This window comes from Apus apus, chromosome 5 (genome assembly GCF_020740795.1).
Source record: "Apus apus isolate bApuApu2 chromosome 5, bApuApu2.pri.cur, whole genome shotgun sequence".
Classification (NCBI taxonomy): Eukaryota; Metazoa; Chordata; class Aves; order Apodiformes; family Apodidae; genus Apus; species Apus apus.
The window spans coordinates 16,808,725-16,834,455 of NC_067286.1; the positions used below are offsets into that span (position 1 = coordinate 16,808,725).

Here is a 25,731-nt window from a genome sequence, read left to right on the forward strand (position 1 = left end):
AGGGCACCGTTAACAGGGCTTCTGGATGCTGCAGTTTGGAGCAGTGCTGTGGGATAACAGTAGCTGCTGGGTTTTTGGTGCAAGGAAAGGACCATTTGGTGAGGAAAATAAAAGTCAGTTTGTTTTTTTCAATGATACATGTTTATGATTGTGGGTATGCTGGTCCCCAGGCCCCATTGTGCACTGCATCCTGCTCGACGTGTACATCTTCCCATGGTGTCCAGCTGGGAAACTGCACAAAAACGGTACCAATGTACTGCTCTGGTTTTGGTTTTGAACTGTTCCCATCATATTATTAATAATGAATTCTCCCAATAATAAATTCCAATAACAACTGGAGTAATTCAGCTCCTTGGTGCAGTTTTGGGTGCAGAGGTTATGGGAAATTCCTGATTGGGGGTTTTACTAGCATTTCTTGAGGGAAATGTTGGAAATTTCACTTCTTCAAGATCCCCCTGGAAAGTTTTTCCACCTCTTGACCTCTTTTTCGCTTCCTGAAATGTAGCTATCTTTGCAGTGGCTACAGTTGTGGTTTGAGGCATGACAAGGGTCTCTTTGGGCAATGGGAATACTTATTTATTTGCATTAGGAGCATGGCACTGCAGGCAGCTGTTTTGCTTGAGGGAAAGCTGGGGCTTAGGTTTTGAGCCATGTGCCTGGCTGCTCTTTATGTTGATGGCAGCCCTGTTATTTCAGCAGGATGATTCACTGTGTTTTGAAACAATATGTGACTGAGGTGTTGGTAGTAATTGGGATAATAAGAATAGCACTCTCTTTTCTTAGCCCGATCACCTGTAGAGCAGCAGCATCCCTTCTTGGCAGCCAGGAAGAGGCAAAGCAGGGACCCAGCATGGAATCGCCCAGTGCTCAGAACCACATGTCCATGGGGAAGCTATCTCCAGCCAGAGTTGGGCAGGGTAATCAGGAGCACTGAGCTTGGTGTGAAGGTGACGGATGGTCTCAGCTGTGGTTTGGTTGGAGCGAGTGGCTGTGTAGTCCCTGCTCCAGGCTGGCCATCCTCCCCAGCCAAAACGCTGACCGGGAGCAGGGTTGTCCTAGGGAAAGTGCCCTGGGGCACCTCCAGGGCTGGGGTGAGTCAGCAGATTTTTGAAAAAAGGCATGCATGGGTTTGCAAGCCCTCTTCAACATCTTTTTGGAGCCAGAAGATTTGCTGTGTCTTGGTCCCACTGTTCCTTGCTGGCTGGATTTGGAGACCCTTTCTGGAGGGTGATGCCTGAGGGTTTGCTTACTTCAGCAGTCTTGGGGTGATGGGCAACTCCCATTGGAGAGCTCTGACGATGGATGTGCCACTCCTTGAAGGACTCCTCTGTTATCAGCCATGCCCCAGCACTACGCTAGGCCCTGGCAGAGGCAGGAATGTGGCCTGAGCCTCTCTTCAGCTTTACCCTCCTCCTCTGCCCAGTTAGCTTTTAACCTCTGTAGGTTTAAGGCATGAGAGAGGGCTGAGCCTTCCCCTGCGTATCAGGAGCACGTAAGGTCAATGGGAGACCCACAGGCCGGATTAAACATCACCCTCTCATTTCCATCTGTGGCAAGGAGCTGGGAAGCCAGTGTGAGCTCCTTGTGTGCTCCACAAGGGCTCCTCTGAACCTCTGCAGGCATCCTTGCCCCAGCAAGTGAGGTATTTATTTTCTGCAGTCAGGCCATGCGAGGCCAGTGCCTGTTTGGCATTTACATTAAGTGAAACCTTGTAACTTTAATAAGATGTAAACTGTGTTGCACTCTCTTCTGTCACTCAACAGCCCTGCAGCAATGGCCCAAACCAAGCCTCCTCATGCAAAGGGACCACTAAATCCTATAGTGGGATAATTCTCCTCTGCCAGAGCTGGTACCTCCCTTGTAGCCACCCTGTCTGGAACTGCACAGCCAGGACAAGCCTCTGCTCCACTGCAGGTTGATCCCAACCTAACTGTGCTTTTAGCGGAGATGCTTTCACTGGCATGGGGCTTTGAGCTGGGGACTGGGTTTTTGGGGTGTGCTAAAGGGGCTTAAAGGGCTGGCAGGCTCCCAGCCCTGAGCTGGTTTGGCAGCCATTGTATTTCCTTCCAACTGCACTTGGAATGGCTTCCTATGTAAGTCCTGCTTCAAGGATGGCCGAGGAAGAAATGCTGGGCTAAATCTTCAGTCAGCTTAGCCTCAGGTGGTTTCACTCATTCTGCAGTGTCTTATTTTAAATTTTCCACATCCTTTTCTCTTCTCATTCTGCCACTGATTTTTCATCCCTCCAGTCATCCCTGTGACCTCCTGGGCCAGTTTTGCTCTCCAGTGCCCGTTGCCAGGCTGGGGACAGGCAGCTCCTTTGAGCCTCCCCCTTCCTGTTGCAGAGTGGCACATGGTGTCCCGGTGGGGATTTCTGTCAGTGTGGGGCTGTCCCTCTGCTGCAGCAAGGAAACGTGATGAGCTCAGCTAAACTGGTGTGCCCTGCAGTTTTATTTGGATGGCGCTCACGTTGCTGAGCAGAGAAACACCTGCAGCAGGGTGCGAAAGCAGCATTAATATTGACAGTATCCTGAGCAAATCTGTGCTGGTGATAAGATAGAGCATAACGGTGAGACATCAAAAGGAGGTGGGTGTCCATGAGTGGTCTCTAGTTCAAGTGGCCTCCTAAAGAGATTTTGGAGAGGGACAGGCAGGGGGTGGGTGATAGACAACTCCGACACAAGAAAGAGGAGACAGTGGCTCAGGGGCACAGACCCTGCTACCTGCCCACTGCTGCCTCCTCCCCCTCTTGCAGTGTGATGGGTGGGCCTTATCTCACTGGTTGGGAGGGCAGGATCTTGCAAGGCAGGTGTAATGTCATCCATCAGGCTATTCAGAGAACACTCTGAGCATATACAGACCTTCAGGTAGATGTAGGAATGACTGATTGTGCCTTGAGTACTCTCACTGCAGTCCAGGAGTGGAGGGACACCTGCCTGCAGACAGCTGCCTGCCTGTGGGGTACTCCACAGGCATCTCGCCTGCCCTGGAGACCCCGCAGTGGCAACAAGGCTGGATTCTGTTCATGGTATGTTAAGTCACATGAAAGCAACTGGGGAGCTGCTTCCCCTTTGCTCCAGCACATCTCTGCAGTGTGCAAGCCCCACTATGCATTACAAATGGAAGAAGGAGCATCTTGCTGAACACCTTCCAAGCTAAAGAGATTTTCCCTCTGCTTCAGTCCTCAGGATTGACCTGCAGGTTTAGATTGAGCTTCTGGAGGGGTAGTGCCTACAGAGGTGTGACACAATGTTTCCAGGCTGAGCCCTGGACAGCTATGGCTCCAGCCCTGCTCACTCCAGCCACTGCACAAGGGCTGTGGTGGAAGAGCCTCTTCTGCCAAACCACCCCCAAGTCCCTATGATGCCAGTCAGGCTACAGTACCTGAGGGCAAAGGTTGGGTGGGGAGGAGCATGTGGAAGAAGTCACAGCGACCTCTGGGATGTAATTAAATAATGGCAAGCCAAGGGTGGGTGATGAGGAGGAGCCACCCTATTTTGGGTAGGATGCTCAAAAGCACTTGCAGTTGGTAGGGCTGCCCTAACAGGCATCTGTACTAGACACTCTCAGTTTTAACTGTGAAGCCAAGTCCCAGCCTGGCTGGACTCTTCATTTGGTGAGTGAAGCTAACTTGTGGGGAAAAGAGCTGGGGTCTCCCATTGAAGTAGCCATTAAATTCAGCTTTGCTTCCCACGGTGGTGTGGACAGCAGCATCCTCAGCACTCAGCCTATTTCTCTGACTCTTGGTTTTCACCATTCCTGTGCAGGTGGAGGCAGAGGAGCACCAGGACGTGGTGGTCTATGATCAGAGCACACGGGACGTGACCGGCTTGGCTGCCGACAGCTTCCTCTCCATCCTCCTGGGCAAGCTGGACAGCTGCTTCCACAGCGTCTCCATCCTTACAGGTAGGAGTCCTCGGTTACCTCTTCCCCTGGCACTGTTGCCCTTAGTCTAGAGTTACGGAGCAGTGGCCACACATGTCCATCTGCACCCTCCTTCCTGGCCACCGGTGGCAGTGATGGCAGAGGGCAGCCCCTCAGGCAGACAAGGAGACTAAACCCTGCTGGCATCACTGGGTCCTTCCCATGCATTCATTCCTTGCACTGCCCAGCTCCTGCTGCTGCACCCACTAGCCAGGGTGAGTGAGAGGGGAGGGTACAGACGGGTCGTGGTGGCACAGATCCCACCACCCAAAAGCTGCCCTTCATTCCTCCATCCCTGTGCTACCTCATTCCAGGCAAACGTGCCATGGGCTGAGCCTGGTTCCAATTCTCTGCTTCCTCTCACTGCTGTTAAAGGGAGGGCAGGAGAGGAAATCCATGGATGTACTGGGAAGGGGAAAGAGGGCAGGGGTAGAGGGTCATCACTAGGTGAGTCAGGGTCTGCTGGAGATGATGCTTTCCAGCATGAGTGTGCAGGTAGGAGGCACTTGCTGCCCTAATTACAGCCCTTCTGCAGAGCCAAATGGGAGTCAAGCAATGAATAAGTGAAAAACTTCAATCCAGCAGAGAAGGAAAAAGAAGCAGTGAGCTGCTGAAGGGAGAGCTAAAGCTGCCTTTAATTCCCCATGGCTGGGATGGCCAAGTGTCTGCCTGGCTGGATGCCCACCTCCAAGCTTTCTGCCCACACAGGGGTGAGCAGGTACTGCCCCATGAAGCCCCTTGGTCCCACTGAGCTCAGCCAGGCTCCTAGATAGTGCTGACAGCACAGAGATGGGGATCATCTCTGTTCCCAGATCAAGTTCCCTTCCTTCTCCAGTGACTGAATACTGCTTTGGGTGGAGGGTACCAACCTTTGTGTTCCTGGCGCATCGTGAGGATGGAGGGAGCAACTGTCCCTGCAAACTCAGCAGCGTGACAGACCCTGGGAAGGAGTGGTTGTGATGGGGGAGGTGGCACAAGGAAGTAGCATTCAGGGAGCCTTGCTCATGGAAGGCCTGGATAAGTGCTGTTGAATGAGAGCAGCTGCATTGTCATGGGGAGAACAAAGAAAAGAAATAGCAGGAATAAAGTCCCTGATTCAAGGTTTCAAAAGCAGTCAGGGACTTCACAGAATCATATTAAAGCTAATTAACGTGGCCTGGGTTGCAGGAGCTCTGTTGAGGCCAGTGCTGGAGAATGTGGCCACAAGCTTGCTATGGCAGCCCCCAGCCCACCCCAGTAGCCGTCCTTGCAGCTCCAAGGTCGTCACAGCATAAACAAGGGCACAGCTTGGCACACGATGCAGAAGGAGAACACAGATTCTGTCGCATCTGGGAAAGAACCTGCTTAGTCACTGGGATGGGTCAGGAAACAGCCTTTGCAGAGTGACCCCAGCATGCCCCAACCTGGTGCCACTTTCCTAGGGGCAGCACTGTGTCCTAAATGCAAACCTCCTCCCCTGAGTCCTCCTGGAGTAGTGATGGGGGTGAGCGAGGTGACCCTGAAAGCCCTGGAGCCTTCACTTCCCTGGGAAAGCAAGGAGAGGCTTGGGGGACCCTGTCAGTACTGGTGCACCCTAGCCACATGCACAGCATGCCCCATGCTTGGTGAGCACTAGCAGCATGCCACCCTCCTGGCTGCAGGGCTGTAGGCTGATGGAGAGCGCAGGCTGTCAGTGCATGGAAAAAAATGGGAACCAAAATGTAGAACACTGGGTCATGGTGGTGGTGTTTTATGTGGAAGTGGTGACTGGTAGTGGCTGTGGAGAGTGTCCAGGGAAGGCTGGGCATACTTGCCAACACGTGCAGCTTCCTCCTGCCTGTGGTGCGGGCAGCAGCGCGGTTGTTTTAGAGGCAGCTCTGAAAGTCTTGAGGGGAAGTGTGCAGACCAGGCCTGATTCTGCCTTCTCGTCTTGGTGGGGTCTGTTCGCTCTGGACCTCACAGAATCACCAAGGCTGGAAAAGACCTTTAAGATCATCAAGTCCAGCCTATGACCTAACACCACCACATGGGCTAGACCATGGCACTAAGTGCCACATCCAGCCTTTCCTTGAACACATTCAGGGATGGTGCCTCCACCGCTTCCCTGGGCAGTCCATTCCAATGTCTAATCACCCTTTCCACGAGGAAGTGCTTCTTAAATATCCAAGCTAAACCTCCTGTGGCACAGCTTCAGGCCAGGCCATCTTGTCTTGTCTATAGTTGCTTGGGAGGACAGCCCAACCCCCACCTGACTACACCCTCCCTTCAGGTAGTTGTAGAGAGTGATAAGGTCCCCCATGAGTCTTCTTGAGGCTAGACAACCCCAGCTCCCTCAGCCTCTCCCCATAAGACTTTCCCTCTAGACCCTTAACCTGCCTTGTTGCTCTCCTCTGGACCTGCTCCAGCACCTCAATATCCTTCTTGAACTGAGGGGCCCACCTCCCTCGTGCAGGACCTCATCCTGCTCCAACCCATTCCATATCCCAGAAGTGATGTCTGGGTCCTCCCTGAAGGTGGCTTGTGACCCCAGCAGGGAGCTGAGCTGGCAACAGCTGCCAAAATCTCAGGGTCTTGCCCTGAAATCTCAGCCTGTCCCTAAGTGGATGTCAGCACCCCAGGGAACCCTGTCCTGAGGCTCCCCAAACCTGTGTGCCAGCCCAAGGCAGCCCCAAAACCTCCCGAGCCCCTCCATGCTTCTCAGCTCCCCTCAGCCCTAGCAGATGTTTCTCTAGGGGTGACACGTCCGTACCTCACTGTCCTCATCTTGTGCACATGCCATGTTGGCCATTCTTGCTTGCCCCCACCCCCTGGTTCTTCAGACCCTTAAAGCAGCTGGAAGAGGCTGATGGGCAAGGACAGGAGGGCTGAGGGTGGCAAAAGCGACAGCAAGGAGCCCTCAAGGGTTAACAGCTCAGCAGCAGTGACTCCAGCACGGCTGGGAAGGAAGAATCTGAGTCAATTATTCCCAGTCTTGGAAATCATGGGCTTCTCTTCTCTTTTGCCTTTTTTTTTTTTTTTTTTTTTTAATTGTGTAAGTATAAATAGTGCTGCTTGCTGCCCTCCATCCGTGGGAGCAGAAAGCCTGTTGATTTATATGGTTTTCCTTACATCACATGAAGTGGTGGAAAACTGAATGAAGCCAACATTTTTCCTGCATTACGTAATGCCCCCTCCCTCCCAGCCCAGCTCTGCTATTCCTGCAGGAGCTTGACTGTTCTTTAACCTTTGTTTACTTCAGCACAAACCCTCACTTTTTTGCTTTCTTTTTTTTTTTAGCTTTTTGGTTTTTGCTTATCCTTTCCACCCCACCCCCCCCCGGCTTTGTTTTCCTCCCCCCCTTCTTCTTCCCCTTTGCAACCTCCAGCTTGGTTTTTATGAACAGCCATTATGTGTTTATGAAGCAGCAGCAGCGTTATGGCTCCTGATGCCAGCTCTTATATTGGAACCCAGCCAGCACCATAGCATGGCGCAGAGCTGCTGAGTGCTGAGCTTCACCAGCTCCTCTGCATTTGTCCAGCTGCAGCAGAGGGTGGGGAGACCTTCCTTTGCAGTTATAAATGACAGCTGAGAGCCTGAGATGCTTGTCCAGGTGATGCTCAGTCACCCATTCTGTCCCTAATCCTGGTCCTTGAGCCAAGCACCAGGCCCCTCTCGCTTGTGCCCAAAGCTAAATGCCAGCAAGAGACGAAACTGGGGTGGCAGTGTGGCCAGCAGCAGTGGTCCCCACAGCCCAGACCACTGGGGTTGGGAACCCTCTTGCATGGCAGAGACTAATTTCATTGTGGTTTCATGTGCTGGGAAAGCTTTATCATTGTGATATCACTCTCTGACCTGAAACAGGCCCCTCTCTTGCGTTCTGAACTCCAGTCATGAGCTTTTCATCTGGCTCGGGAGCATGTGTGAGATCATCTTCACCACCCCCCCCCTCCTTTTGTACCAATTCTTCAAGGAATGTTTAAATTTTCCAGTCCTGTTCTTTCTAAATTTGGAGTGTCTGTTTACTCCCAGGATTCGGAAAGAATGTAACAATATCATCAGGGAGAAATCCCTCCCAGCCCTCTGCTCGCCATTCTTCTCCTTGGTGAGCAGGCTGGTCTCGGCAGCCCTGGCCATGACCCAGGTCCTCTCCAACCTGGCAGTGCTATGACCAGCCAGCACAGCTGGGGAGTGCACTGTGCACTGTGGCAGTGATCCGGAGGAGGCTGAGATTTGGGGGATTTTGTGGGAGTTTGCCAAAGGCAGGTGACTTCAGAACAGACAAAATGAAGTAGTGAAAAAGGAAAGGGGATTTCCAGTCTAGGAGCTGACTGGAGCTGCCCAGGTGGGAGTAGGTTCAGCACTGGCTGGAATTATTTTTGAAACAAGGACTCAGGGACAGATCATTTTAATAAAAATAAATCAATAAATAAAAGAAATAATCACAACTTATTTTTTTTGTTGCATAGAGACAGTCTTAAAAAGAGGTCATCATCAGGGCAGCTAAATGTGACTTTGTGCATCCTTGGCTGAAAATTCCATGGTGCTTTTGCGTGTTGTGTTGGTGTGAAGCCACATGCCAGCATCACATCTCCTTTGCTGTCTGCTCCTCTTGAAACATGTTGTGCTGGGGCTGTTTTAGAAGAGATTAATGAAAAAAGCCTAGCTAGGCAGGTACAAAAGCAATGCATAGGCAGGGCAGAACAGAAGGTACTTGCTTCTAATCAGACTCCAGGGGCTGGAGGCAGCACGTGCCTCCAAAAGGCAGCAAAAATACAAATTAATCTGCAAAACTTGTCGTGTCTGACATGGAAGGTAAAACCTTAGCAGTATCCAAAACCAAGATCGAGGTGTCTTTACAAAGCAAATGTAAGAAAAAGTAATCTAGAATGTAAGAAAGAAAATACCCTGAACACCCACACTTTAGTCATCAGTCTGAAGCTGTCTGTTGGGAATGGGGAAGCAGGACCCCACTGCAGCTGGTTATTTGATGGTCACCTTCCTCATCCCCCACTCAGGACACGATTTCTTCTGACAACTTTGGTGTGTGTGTCTTCTGGGCATGCAGTACACGCAGAATGCACTACCTTGTGGACTTTGTCCTCTGACTCCAGCATAGTCTCTGTGTGGTACACAGGCCTGAAGATGCACACATAGGTCATGAGGGCTGTTTCATGTACCCTCAGGCTCCAAGATCTAAGAGCACTTGTGGACTTACTGCTGTGAATCCATCAGATGTACCCACACGTTTTTCTACTGAAGTCTAATTATTGCCTCTGAAACTTCCACAAGCACCCGTGACCACCTGCAGACGTCTCAATCCTGTAGCCTATTGTGATGAACCAAAAGAAGCAGATCCTCAGTTTGCTGGAGCGTGTGTATGAATAAGGAGGGTGCAAGAGTGGGATGAGACAGGAAGAGCACTAATGTGGGACTCTCAGTCTCTTGCTTCTCCCAGATTCATGAGTTTTGAATCATCAGCTTTGCAAGTAATATAAATGGGGATCCTGGTTGTTCTTCATCTACAAACTGACCACCTGATGGAGAGGGGTATGCCTGGCTTTTCTCAGAGCCTTGGTGGTGGGGCACAGATGGATTACCTGCAGTGATGCTTTTCTTTTGACTTCCCAGAGGGGTGGAGGCAGTGCTCTATTGTAAGGTACTTTTTTAAAAAAGTCATAGTACTGGCTTTAGCCAATTTATCCATTTGAAGTCCAACTTCAATCACCAAGGTTTGTGATTTTTACAGTCCTGGAGATTTAGGTAACTCTCTAGACTTCCCTACCCCTCATTCAAAACATTCCTGTGTCTGTGGCATCAGAGGAGTTGCTTTGTTTCCAGCAGCAAAGCCACCCGAGACCACTTTGGCCAGAGCAGAACCATGTTTTTTTGCCCTCCAGTCCCCATCCAGTGGGTGCTAGCATCCAACCCCAGCCCAGCAGTGACCCTAGGGACTGTTCCCAGTCTCTGCAGCACAAGGCTTGGTGGCAGGGTAAGGTACCTATTTACCCCCTCTGCCACAACCAGGAGATGCCTAGAAGGATTTTGGCCCTGGTGGTGCTGGCTGCTGCATCCCTTGGAGGGGTTAAGCCAGGTCATGTATGTGTGAGCTGATTGTATTCCAGACCTATGCTCTAAACTTCCCTGTTTAGCAACACTGTCGTCAGACAACTTGTTTTCCCGATTCTATAATTACCCTGAGGAGCTTCCCCTCCCCCTCCAGCCACGTTTTTAACTATCAGACCCAGAAAAGGTGAGCAAAAAGGTGAAAAGCAGAGAGGGACAGAGGAGAAGTGGCTTAGGAAAGAGCAGCCCTCTGGTTGCCAAGGCTTGCAGAACCACTGTGTAATGTTGTTTCTCATTTCTGAAAAGCCAACAGGAGGATGGCAACTTCCCCAGTAAGAGATCCTAATGGGCAGGAGCCTCTGCCCAGTTATGGTTTCCTTCCTTTTAAGAAACCTGCCCCCCTGGCCTGCTCTCTCCCTTTCCCCAGGCCTGTGTCACACACTTGTGAAAGGTCAGTGCTGGCAATTATTATAAGGTCCTGGTGCTGGGTGGAGAGACGAACAGCTGGCTGCTGCCCAGCTGGGCTTGTCCCAGGGTGTAGTTACTGTTGCAGTGGGTATATAGGTGCTGAACAAAGTTTTTGTGCTCCCTGCACTTGCAGGTGGGTTGCGTGAGTCTCCTCCAGCAGCAGGGTTTCTGCTGGTGAGCATTGCGGCAGTGAGAGTGAAGCAGGGCCAGCGAGGCTGGGCGTCACTCCCCAGGTGATGTGCCTCTGTCTCCTAAACAGGGGCTAGAGGCAGGATGGGTGACACCCTGGCCAGGAGGAGCATCTGGGGAAAGGGGCCAAGGGGCAATATGCAGGATATGTCTCCGTGTTAGAGATGTCACCTTTCATCGCTCTACTTGCACGCACTCCATGGCACAAGCTCCCAGCCCCTATCCTGGTCCAGACAAAGGGCTGAAGGTGATGGGGAGGAGGATGCTGCCTGGGGAATGATCCAAGTTGCTGGACCTCACAGACAGGGAAGAGAGTTGCTCACTTGTGTTTTGCTGAGGGTCGGAGAGACCAGTGAACACCAGTGAACCTCCTGCATCAGGGACTGCTTTTGATGGTGTCATGCTCAGCTCCTTAACTGCAGTGCTGAGCCAAAAACTAAGTCCAAATGCTTCTTGAAGGAACATGTCAGTACCAAAATAACTTGTGCTGTTGGCTCTCAAGCCTGAGGGAGTCCAGCAACCAGAGGGCAGCCAGGGAAGGCAAACTCGTGTTTGTGGAGCTCTGGGTCAGGGACAGGGTGATGATCATGCTCCCCTGTTTCACCATGGTCTTTCTGCAGCATCCACCTCAGCTGGCACAGGGCGGCCAGCCAGTTACTGCCTTTGTATGATCCAGTGATGGTTTTCAACCCAGCAGAGGCCCAAGTCCAGCCAACAAAGCAGGTCACAGCTGAACCCCCCACCAGCATGGATAGAACAGTGCTAGTGCAGCAGTGGTGTGAGATGGAGGCACCTCCATTGCTGGGAGCCATTGGCCGTGGCTACCAGCATCCTGCGCCCTCTCTGGTAGGGATGGAGGTTTCGAATGTGGGGGACAATGGACCCCCGGGGAAGCTGCTGTGCAAGCCTCTTCCCGTGTGGGGTTCCTGGCAGAAGGCTGCTCCTCTCTCTTTCAGCCTACTTGGAGCACGCTTTGAATTTTATCCAACCCCTGACCCACATCTGATAATAATCAAACCATATTTGTTACAACAACAGGCTTGTTAGGAGGCTGGCTCCACTCGGGGTTGGGGGGAGGGGAGGGTACTTAGTTAATGCCGATGACCTCATCTCATGTGATGTCATTCAAAGGAAAAACACTGAAGTCACTCACATATGGCTCAGCCTGAGGTTTTTCAGCCCGTAAAGCTTCAGATTTTCAAAGGCACAATACATCCACACCCCCTCACCCCCCCCTGGCCCCAGCTCCTCTGCTTGCTATAATCCTGAATGATTTTCTAGAGGCCTGGACTCTGACCAACAAGCTCATAAGGAGTTGTGTGGAGACGTATTGAGGAGTACCATGGGTGGGAAGTGGGAGGACAAGTAATTCTCTCTCTCAGGACAAGGAAGAAAATGCATCAATCCCCAGCCTGCTTCAGAAGCCACCACTGATGGATAGGCCCCAGCAGGACTGGGAAAGCCCATTTTTACATATCCCTTCTTGCTGGACTTCTGCATGTGAGAAAGCTTTGGTGGAGGATTTCACCTCCTCCATGGTCCTTCTCTGCTGGGACTGAACTCCATCCGATGTGGCCACACACAGGTGCAAGCAGCCCAGCACTAGGCCCGTTCCCCACCAGTTGTTTCGGTCCATTTCCATCCAGCTGTTTGAAACCACTCCAGGATGAGCATCGCTCCTGAGTGATGGTGGTCTCAGTGGAGACATCAAGAAGAAAGATGAGCTGCTGGTGAGGGACCTGCTGTCTGGTCCCCATCTCTGCCCTGCAGCAGAGTACCCGGGGAAAGCTACTTAATCTTTTGTGCCTCGGTTTCCCTCTAGGATGGTGGCGTTGCCCTTCCTGGCGCTGGAGTTCAGAGTTAGAACCAGCCGTGGGGTGCCCGTCACCGGGAGGGGAGCAGCAGGGATGGAGAGCGGTGCCGCAGCGCCGGGGTTTGATAGCACCCTGCCCTGCTGGTGCTGAAATGAGATGTGGGCACTAGCTTCCTCCCTCCGAGTCCCTGTCCCCAGATTAACGCCGCGGAGCCAAGCCGCTCTCCCGCCGCGGCCGCTGGCTCGGGGGGTGGGGGTCCGGGGGGGCGGGACGCGCTTTGGGCGGGCGAGAAACTCGCGGTTGCGCCTTTAAGCAGCCAGCGAAGCGTGTGTCAGGCCGGGCGCTGCGCTGCGTGTCTGTGTGCTGAGTAAGGAATGCGCCGCATGCCTGACCCGTTAGCTATGAGCGCTGTGAGTGCGCAGCGAGCGCGGCGGCAGCGGCGGGGCTGCTGCTGATGGGCTGAGCCCGCGCCGGCTGCAGGCAGAGCGGGAGGCGAGGAGGGCGGCCGTGGAAAGGGGGCTACGCTGAGCGCCCCCTCCCCTGCTCGATTTTTTTTTTTTAATTGCTTTTTCTTTTTTTTCAGCCTGAAGGCTGGAGCCGAGGGAGGCTGGCGGTGCTCCGCCGCGGGGGGGCTTCTTTTGTGGGTTTTTTTAGTATTTTGTTTGCCCTCCAGCTGCCGTTTTGTTAAGGCAAGAGGTGCCTCCGCGAGCCGCAGCCCCGCTGCCCGGATGCCCGTGGATGTAATGATTGCTCCCTCTGAGGACCAGTTCTGGACAGACATGCGCGAGGGGCAGATGAAGCTGAAAATAAGGGTGCGGAGGATGAAGGAGAGCAGGGACATGAGAGGTTTGTCAGGCGGCCGGCTCCTTTCCTTTCGATGGGGACGGCGGGGGAAGAGCGGGTTGCTCGGAGCCCTGCTCTGCCTGGGGGGCGGAGATGGCATTTGCGGAGCGGCGGATGGGGAGTGGATGGCTGGCAGTACAAAGAGCACAGGCAGCTGGCGAGAGGAGCGAAGGAGGCGAGCGTGCGGAGGGGAGCGATCGCCAGTTCCCAGCCACGGGCAATGTATGGAAGCGCTTGCAGGGGCGGCTAGCCCGGTGCTGCAAGCAGCGAGAAAGGAGCTGCACGGAGGGGGCAGCTCCTTCAGGCAGGTGAGAGGCTGCCTGCAGCAGGCAGGGGCATTTATAGTGGTCCCAGCGTTAGGCAGCTTTCCCATCTGGTGCGGGGTCCGGTGAGGCTGCCGTGCTCCCGCTCCGGGCTCCCCTGAACCCTTCTTAGTCCAGGCAAGCTTGGCGAGGGGGCAGACGGAGCAGAGGAGGAGGAGGAGGAGGGAAGGAAGAAGGTCGCGGGAGCCAGGAGAGGCTCTGCCGCCAGCATCTCTGCCCCCTCAGGTGCCGGCTGGGAGAAGTCAAGAAGGCTGTGGGCGAGGGGGAGTGTGCCCCGGAGAAAGGACGGGTGAGGGCGGCGAGGTGTGTGAGGAGCACGTCTGAAGGAGCTCTGCGCTGCTGCCTGTACCCAGGCAGCTGCCCGGCAGAGCCATTTAATTTCACCAGCATGGTTCCTGCCTGCCCGTCTTTGGGGGGATTTCTTTCAAGAAGGGCGTTTGCGGTCTTTCCACCCCCCAGTGGCAGGGTGAAGGGCAAGGAGAGGAAGGGTATATTAATTGGAGCAGCTTAAAAATATGCTGGGCCTGGAATGACCTAGATTACTGAAGGGTTGAATCAAGAAACTTCCCCTCCATCACCACTTAAAATGGGAGCATGCTGAAAGTGCTTGACAGGTTTTTGTGGCATGAAGCACATAACCAAGTGATGGTGTCATTACTAATAAGTCACTCCTGGAAATGACACATTTTTCTTTACTTAGAACGAGTAAGGCAGGCACAGTCACCGGAGGAAAATCAAGCCCAGCAGCTCAGGGAGCATGTTCGTGGTTGTGTGGGTGGAGGGCTTCCTTTCTGCTGCTTTTCTTTTTTTAAAAGGATGTTTTGCACTCGTTTAGGAGAATGTGGGGGGAGCCTGGGACTAGGCTGGGAGGCCAGGGAGGTCTGGCATGGATTGGGAGGCAGCAGGGTGATGTAGCAGCAGATGGGCTAAGGCTGTTCAGGGTGACTGTTAGGGAAACAGGGAGTTCACATGAATCCATAATAGGGCTGATTCATCAGCTTTCTTGTCCCCACTGCTTGGGGTGATGAAATTTGGTGCCAGTCAAGGGAGGGCTGGCAGAGAGCACTGGATAGATGGACACAGGAGGGACAGGAGACTAGACAAACAGCAGACATCTCTCTCCAATGCACTGAGACTGGAGGAAGTAAAAGAGCATCAGCTAAGAGAGAGCGAGTTGGCCAGGCTGTGCAGCACTGGGGTTCCACCCAGGCGGGTGGAAGGACATGCAAGTAGGCAGGCTGCCCATATTAGACATCACTGGCAGGGCTGCCTGCACTGGGCACTGCTGGTAGGGCTGGAGAAAAGCAAAGGGGGCTGCAACACTGAGAGGGGAACAGTGAGATTGGAGGCAGGGGGGAAATTCGGAAATTACCCAGGCAGCAGGAAGCACTGACAAAACCCCAGAGCTTCCCAGAGCACAGTGAGTAAGGGTGGCTGTACAGTGTTTCATCATACTGCCCAGCTTTGCTGCCGGCACCAACAGGCTCCCACCCAGCATGGGAGCCAGGGAGATGGTGTTTTGCAAAGAGGGATTTTCCCAGAGGCTCTGCGTGTCAACGTGTGGCGTGCCTGGCCCCTTCACTTTTCTTCCTTCAATTCAACTTACTGCAGAGATGCCCAGCCGAGCACTGAGGCTCACTGCCCTGCAAAGGCTGAGCATGATGCAGGCAAGGGCTGAGTTTTTGCAGGTTTCCCTGGCTTTTGTAATTTCCTGCCACGCTTCAGTTCAGCAAGGTGGTTTAACAACTGGGGATAGATATGTTGGGGCATGGGGAGCAGCATGTCTCTAGGCAGCTGGGGTGACAGGGAGGGGGCATCCAGGCAGCATCCTCTCCACCGAGCCAGCAGAGCAGTGGGGGAGCCGTGCTGGCGTGGCGGCTGCTCCAGCAACAGCTGAGGCGCGTGCTCGCCTGCATCCCCCATTGCCCCTCGCCACGTGCCACCCTGGCAGCAGCTCTCAGCCACCACAGGCATTTTAATGAGAGCTGGGCAGCCACCAGGAACTCTAAGGGGGCTAGAAGGTCTCCAGCACAAGCACAGGCACAAAACCCACCAGTGGGACCACAGGCTACCAAAAAAGCTCCAGCACCTGCATGAGGAACTGGTCTCTGAGCAGCTCCATCTGCTGCTCTTTAACACTCATTATAGGAGCAATGAGGGTGGGCTATAAACCACCACTTCAATACCACCCCTTGTCTCCCACCAGTCCTGGCATGAGATCTGGGGGTGAGGAGGTGGGTGCAGCAGCTGTTGGCCTGGAGAGGGTTTGCAGCTCTAGCTGTGCCTGTTTCCCTCCTCCTTGCTGCCACAGACTGATAGAACAGTGGGGTGACATGTCACCTCTTCTGTGTTTCCTGCTGGGGGGGGGGGGGCTTTGCATTGGATGTGCTCCACCATGCACATTGGAGGCTGGTGAGCAGGACACGTCCTTGCTGCTTGGTGTGGGGGAACATTTAGGAGACTTACGGTGTTGGGGGTGTTCACAAGGCACATGGCTCTCCCTCAGCGTGGTTTTGGGCAGCTTCTTGCAGTCAGTGGGGCACAGTACTAAGGCCAGAGCTGCTGGAGTTTTTCCAAGGAATTCTGAAGGAGGTGAGTCCATTGGGCCAGAAATGAATGTGCAGTCTGCAGTCATCAGAGTGACCTGAGAGGGTTTTCAAGCCCTGTTGTTTCCTTGTCTCCACTTTACACCACCAGCTTAGGAAGACAGCCTTGGTGCAGGGAGGGACACGGAGCAGCAGGGAGCTGAGATTGCCCTGCTTAATATGCCCTGCAACTCCCTTTTATCCTCAGTATCCTCAGTAGCATCTCCCCTAATGTCCTATGCAGATCAATGGATTGTAAATCCCCAAAGCTGTGGCTTACCACCAGGAGAAAAACAGTGCCACTCCTGCCCCTAACCAGGACTTTGTCACCTTCTGTGTCACCCTCCCTGCACCAACAGTGGTGCCCTGCCTTGAGAGAGAGGGGAGCAGGGCAACTTCCAGGTGATGCCTGACATGTTACATTGTCCCAGCCATGAGCTAGATGTCCCCAGAGACCACCTGAAGGTGACAGCCAAGGCAGTGGAGGGGTCCCCAGGTGCGACAGGGTCCCAGCTCAGCAGTCCAACACCTCTCTCATTCCACCTTCTTGATCTTCCATGCCCATCAGCCCAGTGCCAGCACTGGGGCTTTTTGTTCATTTTGGTTATAGGCATCTCTTAGTCTTTTGCAGCTGCTAGTGCAAAGACAGACTGACCAAAAGGCTTCTCGCTGCAGTTTGCTGCTCAAGGGGAAAAGTTGCAGAGCTTCCCAAAAGTTGCAGCAGTGCTGGTATCACGGGGGCTTATTCGAAGATGCTACTGGTATCTTCCCCCCAAGCTGATTGGATGAGCTCAGAAAGGATTCCCAGGCTCACTGCCTTTCCACAAATCCAGTTTCACTGGGAGATTCTTATGGATTTTAAGATAGAAAGCATGCGGAGGGGAGTGCGTGGCACAAATGGGGATGGGGGAGAAGTTGTGGGGATTTTTCCGTCTCCTCTGTTGGCCACCAAGGCCATGAAGAGCAGGGCTGGGGACTGGCCCAGGGGGGGTCTCTGCAGTGCAGAGCCAGAGATGGAAGGGAGATTCAGCAGTCAGTGAGCCAAGGCTGGGATGGGGGAAGAAATGAGGTTTCAGTTGTTGCACTCTTCAGCACTAAGTTGCTGCAATGCCTCATGTCTCAGTTTCCTGCTCTCCTCTTGGAGTGGGGTGACAGCACTCCCCTCCTTCCCAAAAGCTGGGTTTCTTTTCAGCCCCACCTTGAACTCAACATTGCTAAAGGTTTTTATGTCTCTGGAGGCATTGCTGAATGAACCCCCAAAGCTGGGGGGATGATTCTCACCTCTGGTCTTTCCAGGAACCTGCCTGACGCTCTAGTTCTTGGCTCCTCCATCTTCAGCAGGAGCAGTGAAGGTATCCACACTTCTGACCTGTTTCCCTGTGCCCAAACATACCCTCTCTCCTTCTGTGCCCCACCTCTGTCTCAGGTAATTGCAGTCAGGAAGACACTGGGTTTTCCTTGGAATGGTTCTGTGCGCCCTCAGGAGTGCTAGAGCCATGAGCAGTGCACTGGGCCATGCTGCACAGGGACCAACCAGCTCCTTCCCAGCAGGCCCTTGCCAGGCTCAAGAAGAGCATCAAGAAGAAACCAAAGGTGCCCAAGCGCCCACTGCACATTATATACAAATCCTTCCTGAGCTTAATTCCCCACGTGCCGAAAGAAACAGCATTGTTGGCACCAGCACTGCAAATTTAGAGGACAGACTAGAAAGACCCAGTGCTGCCCTGGCTCCTCACCCTGTGGGGCTCTGCTGCTCTCCTCCAGCAAAAGCTGGGTTCCATGACCCAGGGTATGGAGGGGGGGAAAGCCCAGGTATCGGTTGGAGCCCAGCCAGGGAAATTCACTGCCTTTGTGATTGTTTTGAAGAGCTGCTTTGCTTTCTAAAAATAAAAAGCATGCTAGAGCAGCCGGCATGGGGTGAGCATCACTTCATGGTTGGGATAGTGGTGGGTACCCAGCTCCATTTCTAGGATTTCCCCTAAGCCTGGACTGCCCTCAGCAGCTACAGGCAGGATGGGAGCATGGCTGGGCTCCCAGACACAAGGTTGAGGCTTTGCCTGGGACAAACAGGGCAAGCTATAGGCATGATTTTGCGTGCTGCTACCACTCTCTGCAAACGTCCCCGCCTGCTTCGCAGCCCCCTCTGCCCCTGCCTGGACTTCCCCCAGCAGGGTTGGCAGAGGATCTGCTGCCAGGCAAGTGTCAGTGGAGGCAGGGGGACAGAGCAGCATGCCCTGACCTGCTTTAGCTATGAGATCACTCCACACTCCTGGCTTTAAAGAGTGATATGAAGATGTACATGGCCCCTGATGGCTCTTGACAGTTATGAGTTAAGCAAGAGGCTGAGGACCAGGGAACCACAACAGGCACCGATCCCCAGGGCTGCACTTGTATGCATCCTTCTCCCCAGAACTGCTGGATTCCTTCAAAAAGATTCCCATGTTGCTTTGCATGAGTCCAGAGGTCAAATCTGTGCTCCATTTGAACCTATGTTCTGGAGCTTCCTTGGGGGCAGCTGAAGGCAACCCTTCCCCCAGGGTTTCTGCTTGAGCATCCCCCAGGCATCAGCAGCATGTGCTCAAGCGTGTGGCAAGGAAGGGAGCTCACATGTGTCCATGCAGGGCTCTGACCAGTGATTTACGCTCCTTGGCAATGGGGACACAGGGCAGGGATGAGCAGTAACCAGAGCTGCACTACACCTGTGCTGGGCCTCCTGCTTTCACTCTGATTTAATGTCCCAGTTGAGAGGTGATGTCATTTCAGAGGCAGCCAGAGAAAAGGAAGTGCTAGAGAAGATAAGGTGCTTTAACTCTACCCCTCCCAGCTTGGCTGGGTTTTGAAGCTGGGAGCTGTGTTAGCTGCCAGCCAGGAAAACACAGGAGAGGGGAAAAAAGAGGTTGTGTGGAGGACACCTTCCTCTTGGGGCAGTGGGACACAAGGAGCTGCTAAAATGGAGGGTGATGGAGGACCTTGGATATTCCAGGTGGTGTGAGCATGATTTTGTGCACTGCTCTGGCTTCTCCATCACCTTCACTGCCCAAACACATGAAGTGGGTTGTCTGCAGCACAGCCAGAGCCTGGGTGCCACACCAGCAGCCAGGGAGGTACTCCAGGAGTGTCAGCATAAACGCGGGCAAGATGCTGGAGAAGGTAAATTGAGAATGTGCCAAGGCTGCCCTGCTTCTAAAGGAGAGAAAAAATGAATGGAAAGGTCATTACCAAAGACTCATTAAAAGGTCTTGTTTAGCTGTGGACATGAGCCAGGGATTCTCACAGTGCTGAGTCCAGAGACTTAGACTTTCAGAAGGATCTCATGTGGGCATCCTAATCCCTCTGACAGTTAAAGCCAGTCAAGCCCTAAAGTCTTCTCTGCCCTTTGGGTGATATCGAGCTGTATCTGCTCATTTGTGTGACTAGGAAAAACCTCAAGGGAGACTGGTTGGTCTGATATGACCCAATGTCCTCTCTGTTCCACCAAGCTGGTGCCCAGATGTCCTCAGCTGAAGGGGAGTGAGGTTGAGCCACCGCTAGCCAGACCAGCTCTACTTCAGAGAACCAGATCAGTGAGCAAAAGCAGATTGGGGTCACCAGAGGCCTTATGCAACCATGCAGGACGTGCAAGAGCACTGGGGGTTTTTCAGCTCCCTGAGATGTCCACCATACCAGCAGGGCAATGCTTGCTGCCCTGTTCAAGTCAGTGCTTTTGCCACTTGAACTGGGGACTGGCCTTCAGGCAGATTTACTCACATTTAGATCATGCTGTTGACCATGCCAGACTCCACGGCAATAGCTCAGATACCACCTACCACAGCCCCAAATGGGGGTTTTCTCTCGGTATCAGGCTTCAAGATCATACATGCATAGAATCGTTTGGGTTGGAAGGAACCTTAAAGATCATCTAGTTCAACACCTCTGCCATGGGCTAGGACACCTTCCAGACCAGGTTGCTCAAATCTCCATCCAACATGGCCTTGAATTCTTCCAGGGAAGGGGCATCCACAGCTTCCCTGGGCAACCTGTTCCAATATCTCATCACCATCACAGTGCAGATTTCTTTCCTAATAGCTAACCTAAATCTACCCTCTTTCAGATTAAACTCATTACTGCTTGTCCTGCTGCTACATGTCCTTGTAAAAAGTCTGTCTCCAGCTTTCATGTAAGCCTGCCCATCTATGCTCAAGCTGGGTATGACTGCACAGCAGCTTGGTGGAGTAAATTAGGCACTGCTTGCTTTCATATTCAGTAAGGTCAGAGGGTGAGAAATAGCAATTCCCTGCAGGTCCTCATGTACTGGTCCAGTCCAATGTAGTGGAAATCATGGGCTTGGCAGGGCTGGGCAGAGGGGTCATGTCTCAGAAACTGCAGTGGGCAAGTGTAGCTGTTGCTTCAAGGATTGGGCTGACTTCCTCAACCTGGGGAGCTTTGCACCTTGGTGAGCTTGCTTGTCATCATCCTGCCCTGATGGGTTTTGCTATCAAAAGGGGACTCTGGTTGTCCTCAGAGTAGTAGGCAGACAAAAAAAAAGGCTTTCTCTTCCTGTCATTTGTCTGAATGAAGTTGGGAAGGGCAGGGATGGGTGCAGAATGCCTGCATTAATATGCAGCCACAGCAGGAAAAATCAGAGCTGGGTCTCCATTCCTTTCTTCATGTGTGTGGCACGGTCATCACAATATGTCTGCACTGGGTAGCTGGTGGTGCTTCTCTAAGCTCTGTTCTCTTTGTTGCAGGGTTATCACCACTTTGTCCCCAGCCTGGGACTCAGGTTTCCAGGTAATGATGGTCTTGGCCTCTCTTCTATGAGCTCAATGTCCCCATTTTCTTCACAGGAGGCTTTGCCACCTTCTCATCCTGCTTCCCAGGGCTCTGCGAGGGGAAGCCAGCTGCTATCCTGCCAATGAGCATCTCCCAGCCATGCTTGCCCGTGGCCAACGTTGGCCCCACACGCATCCTGCCACATCTCTACCTGGGCTCCCAGAAAGACGTCCTAAACAAGGTACAGCCCTGGCAAGGGGACACGTCCACCCTGTCCCATCTGGGACCCGAGCCATGCAGAGGGGTGAGGGCATTAAGGACTCTTCTCCTGCCTGATGGGAGGACCACACGTGGTTGATCTGGCCATGCCAGGGTGCTGAGGGCAGGGAGTGCAAAGGCAGAGGCCAGCAGATCTGGGGAAGGTGGTCGCAGGATGAGTCATCTTGTATTACTGAGCTTTGGGGTGGTCAGACTCTTCCCAAGTGCCTGTGGCAAACTCCAAAGCCAGAGGAGCTTGGTTGGGAAAACCCATGGGCTTGGAGGGGGGGTTACCACAGCTGGAGGAAGATGTGGAATATGATCCAGCTTTGCACCCACCCACCTAGCCAGCCAGGCTGGCAGTTAACACCAATTTCAGCAACACTGCGATTGCCTGGGGAGCTTAGAGGGTGGGAGTGAGCTGGGGTTTTCAGCAGCTGCAGCGCAGGGATGGGCAGCTCTGGCCAGTGGCAGCGGCTTGTTCAGGAAGCACAAAAATGAGCAAAGCTTTGCTGTGAGGAGAGAGGAGACAAGATGGACAGTGCCCTTTTAAAGGTGCTGGAGGGGCTGTGCTGTGATGTCATGCCAGGGAAGGAATTTTGTTTCAAGGAAAAATAACAGCAAGAAGAATTGCAGTGAAAATGCCAAGGGGTGCCTGCCTACCGTGGGCAGGAGGAGCCAGCCAGGCGTCCTTGCAGGAGAGGGACCACAATGCCAGAGGGCAGTTGGAGACAGAAAGGAGGGAGAGAGAAATTATATACAGGGAGTAGAAGGAAATGGAAGAGAAAAATGCCAAGAATGTGAGCCCAGGAGCTGGGCTGACTCTGCCAAGCTGAGGCCAGGCTCTGCAGAGCCTGCTGGGGCGGTCAGGAACCAGCTGCTGGAGAGCCAGGGCTGCAGTCCTGGTGTGGTCTGAAAAGCCAATGTCAGGCAGGGAAATTGATGGTTTCCTTCCCTCCCCATCTCCTCAGAGGATTTTGTTAATCTTTTGGAACTGTGTTTTCTGCCATCCCTACAATGTGGCCAGAAGATGCTCTATTCATAGGCAGCAGAGCAGGGTCAAGTGCAGAGGTCGTGCATGGACCATGCTTCTCTCCTCCAGCACGTTGGAAAGGAGAGATCCCTTATGGCAGCTCCAAGCACTCTGACACATGAAAGGACCCTTTTTTCCCCATGTCTTCTCCTCCAGTTTAATTCTGGGTCTTCCCTGGAATAGTGCAGACTAGGCACTGAGACCCAGCATCTGGCACAAATGTCCCCCCATTTTTTAGAAGCAACCTGCTCCCAGCTGGAAAGGTGATACCTAAATTGATGAGAGGGGGAAAGAGACAGGGGTCAGATCATTCATAAATTTGGTGTTAGCACCACATGTAGGTGAAGCTGGCTGTAACCCTGGGAAGGAGGGAATGGAGGTTGGTGTGGATGCACCCAGTAAGCCAGTTGTAACCCTGATGTATGGCCCATGGGTCAAACCTCACCCCCTCATTGCAGTTTTTCATCTGACCCTATTTATCTAAGGTCTCCCTTGTGCCACTGCATTTTATTGATGTCAGAAATGCAGGCAGTGATGTTGGCCATTGAGTGGCCAAAGCAGAAAAGTCACAGAAAACAATTCAAAGTTCACTCTAGTGTCAAGAAGAGGGAAGACATGGTTCCCCTCATCACCTGCCTATCTCCCAACACAAGAGAGTATGTTCACAGGGAACAGCTGTGAACAGTGAACAACTAAAAAATCTGTGAGAATTCCCCATGTTTCTGAGGGGTGTGAGAGCTACCCTCAGCTGATACTTGCAAAGCTTTCAGCCAGAGTTTTCACTTTCTTTCTTATATTTTCCTGTTCCTCTCATTCTGGAGTTCTTGGGTTTTCCCCTCTAGTATCCCCTTCCAGATATCTTTAGTCTTGCTTACTTTAACTTGGACCAAGGAAAAGATCTGCTGTGTCCTGTGTCATCTAAATTGACACAACATTCTCAGCTGGTCTCTCCTGTACTACTATCAACTAGGCCAAGGCAGCAGTGGGAGACACACAGGAGAAAATACTGGTATGGGAAAAGGCAGGGAGTGCATGGCAAGGCAGATTTTCTGCATTTGATGCTGCCTGAACTCAGCTAATGATTCTACCACTTCTTTCCCATCAGGACTTGATGACACAGAATGGGATAAGCTATGTCCTCAATGCCAGCAACTCCTGTCCCAAGCCAGACTTCATCTGTGATAGTCACTTCATGCGCATTCCTGTCAATGACAACTACTGTGAGAAGCTGCTTCCCTGGCTGGACAAGTCCATTGAATTCATTGGTGAGCTTTTGTTACGATGTTTGCAGACGCTCCAGTTTTCAGCCTTCAAAACCTGAATTCTTCTGTCCTCCATGGTATTACCCCCAACTCCTGTTCTTTCACACAAAGGGGTTGAGGTCTGGGGAGGGAGGGTAGAGTAATTTTGTTCATCATCACTGACCACATAGATGCTTTTCTCTGTTTCCTCTACTGTGTTCCAGACAAGGCCAAGGTGTCCAGCTGCCAGGTGATTGTGCACTGCTTGGCTGGAATCTCCCGGTCGGCTACTATTGCTATTGCCTACATCATGAAGACCATGGGTATGTCGTCAGATGATGCATACAGGTGAGTTTTCCCCAGAGGGCCGGGAGGGGTTACCTGGGTAAGCTTCATTCCGGGGAAGGAATGAAGACTGAGCCCAGAAGGAGAGGGTGGGAGCTCCTTGAAGCTGTGTTGCCTTGGCTAAGCCCCAGTGAAGCCAAACTAAGCCAAACCTTCCTTCATTAAAGTTCACGCAACAAGGAATGTTTGGAAGTGGTAAAATGGAAAGGGGAGGCAGTCCCAGCTCTACCCCTGGGGAATCCCAAGGCTCCATAGTTCCCCAAGACCCCTGCCTTCAGAGGGTCTGGTCAGTAGGTCCTGGACAATGCCTCTTCTTTCCAAAGTAGAGGTGACTTGTTGGAGGACCAAGCACCAAACAGGGCTGTCTGTGCCTCTCGGCAGGTTTGTTAAGGACCGTCGCCCGTCCATCTCGCCCAACTTCAACTTCCTGGGCCAGCTCCTGGAGTACGAGAGGAGCTTGAAGCTCCTCAAGGCCCTGAAGTCAAAGGGCGACTGGGGCGAGGGGGACGCCCAGCAGGACCTGGCAGAGGCGGCGGAGGGCAGCCGGCACCCCACCCCACCTACCTCAGAGAAGGCCGAGGAGGTGCCGAGAGGCGCTGGCTCCGTGTCCCCCCACGCTGACCCCGAGCGGCAAGGTGGGACCCCGAAGGTCCTGTCCCCCACCAGCCTGCAGCAGGGGCTCAACGGCTTGCATCTTTCCTCTGAGCGCATCCAGGACACCAACCGCCTGAAACGCTCCTTCTCCCTGGACATCAAGTCTGCCTACTCCTCTGGCCTGCAACAGGAGCCCCCTGGGCCCCCTGGCCCTGGGGACACCCCCAAACTCTGCAAGCTGGACAGCCCCTCAGGCCCTGGTGGCCTCAGCCCCTTCTCCCCGGGAGCAGACAGCCCCGACCGGCCAAGCGGCCCTGACCTCCTGCTGGAGGCCAAGGTGAGGCAGCGGCGGAAGCACCGGCACCCGGCGGGCTCGCCGGCCCACGGGCTCAGCCTCAACATCGGGGGGGCCTGTGCCACACGGAAGAGCCCCGGTGCTGAGGATGGGCTGCCGCCGCGGCTCAGCCAGCCGGCTGCTGCTCCTGCCGCCGCCGCTGCCTGGAGCGGGGTGCACCTGGAGTCCCCCAGCACCCCCTCCGGCGAGGCCGGCTGGTACTTCGGCACGGACTCCGGCGGCGCTGGCGGTAGCGGCGGGAGCCTGTTTGCCAGCACCAGCCCGTACCCGCCGCCGTTTGGCTGCGGCGGGGTGGCGGGCGGCTGCGAGATCAGACTGAGGGACAAGGCGCGGGCCGAGCCGCGCGACGGGCGGCACAGCTGGCACGAGGAGGCCGGCGCCGACAAGCAGTTCAAGCGGAGGAGCTGCCAGATGGAGTTCGAGGAGACCATGTCTGAGGGCAGGGCCCGGGAAGAGCTAGGCAAAATCGGCAAACAGTCCAGCTTTTCAGGCAGCATGGAGATCATCGAGGTGTCCTGACACCTACCTGGGGCACCTGGAGAGCGGGGACGGGATGGGGTGGGGGGATATTTAAACTTGGGGGTGGAGGGTGGGGTGGGGCATCAGGGTTGGGGGGGGGGGAGTATTTATACCCGCGCGTGCATTTTCGGGAGCACACACTCTGAAACCGAAGCGAAGGCAGATGATTTTTTTCCAGAGTCGGGAAACATGATGGCGGATGCTTAGTGTCCCTCCTGCACCTGCCCTGGTGCTTCCCCGCCATCCCCAGAGCTCCTAAGTCCTAGGAGACTTGCGCTCAACATTTGGTCATAGAATTCAAACAGAAGGGGCAGGGGTTGCAATTTTGGCTGTGGGGATAGGGGACAGTGCCTGTGAGGGTGACCACGGCCACCCTTTTCCTGCATCCTGGTGCACTAAGCATGCTTCCCTGTGTTTCTCTGGCTAAGTATCCTAAAAATGCTGCACTGGAGCAGCCCTATACATAT

The 25,731-nt window shown here is 53.6% G+C and overlaps 1 protein-coding gene across 5 annotated transcripts in view; it reads left to right on the forward strand.

Annotated features, from left to right (window-relative positions):
• Positions 1-25,291, forward strand: part of DUSP8 (dual specificity phosphatase 8) — a 42,288-nt gene extending 16,997 nt beyond the window's left edge. For 4 of the 5 annotated variants that reach the window (XM_051622563.1, XM_051622564.1, XM_051622562.1 and 1 more), the window contains exons 3-7: positions 3,768-3,906; positions 20,994-21,160; positions 23,316-23,475; positions 23,676-23,799; positions 24,178-25,291. In XM_051622563.1, coding sequence (XP_051478523.1) covers positions 3,768-3,906; positions 20,994-21,160; positions 23,316-23,475; positions 23,676-23,799; positions 24,178-25,264 — 1,677 coding nt within the window. In that variant the 3' untranslated portion in view covers positions 25,265-25,291. Of the gene's footprint in view, positions 1-3,767; positions 3,907-12,876; positions 13,263-20,993; positions 21,161-23,315; positions 23,476-23,675; positions 23,800-24,177 lie in introns of those variants that run through there. The other variant, XM_051622566.1, reaches the window with a different exon arrangement.
• The last annotated feature ends 440 nt before the right edge of the window (positions 25,292-25,731 follow it).